General features: G+C 34.3%; 1 protein-coding gene across 2 annotated transcripts in view; it reads right to left on the bottom strand.

The window, feature by feature from the left end:
* TDRD5 (tudor domain containing 5) overlaps positions 1-2,541 on the bottom strand; it is a 126,212-nt gene that overhangs the window by 36,852 nt on the left and 86,819 nt on the right. For both annotated transcript variants that reach the window (XM_012646531.1, XM_012646532.1), the window contains 2 exons: positions 1,540-1,740; positions 886-1,044 (listed from right to left, as the gene is read on the bottom strand). In XM_012646531.1, the coding sequence (XP_012501985.1) occupies positions 886-1,044; positions 1,540-1,740 (360 nt within the window). The remainder of the gene's footprint in view (positions 1-885; positions 1,045-1,539; positions 1,741-2,541) is intronic.

The raw sequence follows: 2,541 nt of genomic DNA, 5'->3' as shown, positions 1-2,541 counted from the left end.
GATGCCTTTTATGGAGTTTGAGTATCATTTATCGAAAATGCTTGGGACCAGAAGTGTTTTGAATTTTGGATTTTTTTGGATTTTGGAGTATCTGCACATACATAATGAGATATCTTAGGGATGGGAAAGGTTCAAATAACTTTTCATTTACATTTCCAATATACCGTATACATACAGCTTGAGAGCAATTTTATACAATATTTTAAATAATTTTGTGCATCAAACAAAGTTCTGACTGCATTTTGACTGTGATCCATCATTTGAGGTCAGGTGTGGAATTTTTCCAATTGTGGTGTATGTTGGCACCTCAAAAAGTTTTGCACTTTGGAGCATTTTGGAATTCTGGATTAGGGATGCCCAACCTATATTTATTATGATGATATGAAAGTACCAACTGGTAATGTGTTGTAAAGATTAAATTAGCTAATACATGTCACTGCTTTTTAACAGTAGTGCACGTAGTACAAGTTCAACAAATAACATTATTACTATTGCGGGCTGGAATAATATGTAATAATATTATACATTATTATTATTATTACTGTAAGGAGGGAGTTGACAAATGTTTGTAAAGAATGTAACAAATGACAACACTTGAAGAACCTGAGCAGTGTAGAGGGAAGAAGAACAGCGTTCAGATCCGGTGTAGGGGAAGTCACAACTGCACAAACACGGCAGTGGAATTTAGCATAAGAAAGAAATTATTCAGGAGGAAGCATGACTGAAGCAAAGGTTTAAACTGGCAAATAATGAGACAAAGTAATTTTTAAGATCATTGTGCAAAAGTTTGAAACTCTCCTAAGTTTTGAAGGCCTCAGTTTCTTCATCTACAAAATGAGGATCATAGTGATAAGAAGAATTATAGTATCCGCAAAAACCTCTTACCAAGGTATGTAACTCACTCTCTTTTGATTGTGGACTTATCTTTCGGTCTTCGTTAAAATAGTGCTGCTGGGAAGGACAACCCAGTTCTGTCAAAACAATGTCCTCTGGCCCTCCACTGGACTTAGTGTATAAAGCTAAAGGATTGAGTTCTCTGAAACCCTAGGATTAAAACAAGAGAAGAAAGGGTTTACTTTTACATGACCAAGAGAGAAAAGGTGAAAAGGTTAGCACTTCATAATTTTCAAATGCTGTGGAAGTATATTATCTTCCAAATTAAATAGTTAAAAAGTTTCTCCATATTGACTGTTTTTGATAGTTACAAAAATATCAACATTAACAGTGATGTAGATATCACTACCAATAATTGCAAATAATAATGTTGTTCTTCTCTAGAACAAAATAACTAAATACTTTGGGGTAAGAGAATACTTTTAAAAGTATTCACATTCTAAAGGACACTTTAGCCAAATTTAGTTTTTTTTTGTGTTCCTCGAAAAATTAAGAGAATGCTCTGCATTAAGAAAACAGGAATCTCATAGGTATCTTTAAGATTAAAGAATAAACCAAATAACTTTCTGAATTAAATTCTCTTATACCTGGAAGTATTGAGATTAAACAAAAAATACGTTACCAAAAACATCCAGACTGCTCTACCTTAGAAGGGACATTTTCTCGGCATACAATAGCATGGCCCTCTGTTCTCAAGACATGATGGAAATAGATGTCTTCATGTGAGGATGTATCACAAAGAAAAATATTAAGGATTCCATCTACATATTCATCCACTACCCCCACTAAAGGCTTCAAACCACACAACTTCTGGAACTGAAAAATAGCTCTGCATGTCCAGTGTTCCTGAAATATAATCAAGACACTAGATTTCAGGTGATAGATTTAAACATGCATTATAGTAACCACATACAAAAATGAATTCTGATTAACTAGACATTTAAGTAGAAAAATAAAACAGTATTAGAGTAACATATAGGAAGACAGTTATGATTTGGGGATGAGAAAAGTGAAAATAAAGGAAAAATGATGAAAATGTGATCATGGAAAAAAATGTAATTATATGATGAGAAACCTTCGTTTTCAAAAATGGTGGGTTAGGTTATTAGACCACTCCTCCCAGAGAAAAGAGCCAAAAATTCTAGTAAAATACTTTTAAAATATGTCCAAAAAGCATCAAATAACTGACAAGCTAGTAACAAATTATCAGGCCAAAACTGAAGGGGAAATGGGAACTACTTTTGCTTTAAGGGTATCTACTAATCCAGGCAAAGTTGAACTTTGGTTCTGATAGTCTAACAGGTCAAAGGGGTGGATATCAAAGCCAGGGTCCACCCATGGTAGGGAGTTTAAATGAGAACTTTCCTTCATCAAGCTGAGTCCCTGTGGGGGTACATGGTCAGGGTAAGAGGGAAAAGAAATAAACTAGCCCTCATATGGATTTGCAGCTCAATTTTCACAACACCAGGGTGATATCACCCACAAATCCTCAAGCTGTTAATTTAAATTAATATAGTTCCCGACTATATTATAATATAGTGCCAGTATCCATAGGCACCTGGCAGAAGCAAATGTAAATCCTCTCTGGAGGTAGGCAACTTCAGCCTATATTATTCAACCATTCTTTTTATTATTTCAGAATATTAG

Source organism: Propithecus coquereli, unplaced genomic scaffold (genome assembly GCF_000956105.1).
Source record: "Propithecus coquereli isolate 6110/MARCELLA unplaced genomic scaffold, Pcoq_1.0 Scaffold246, whole genome shotgun sequence".
Taxonomy (NCBI): Eukaryota; Metazoa; Chordata; class Mammalia; order Primates; family Indriidae; genus Propithecus; species Propithecus coquereli.
Note: the sequence above shows the minus strand (reverse complement) of the source record. Positions and strands in the feature narration are given on the sequence as shown.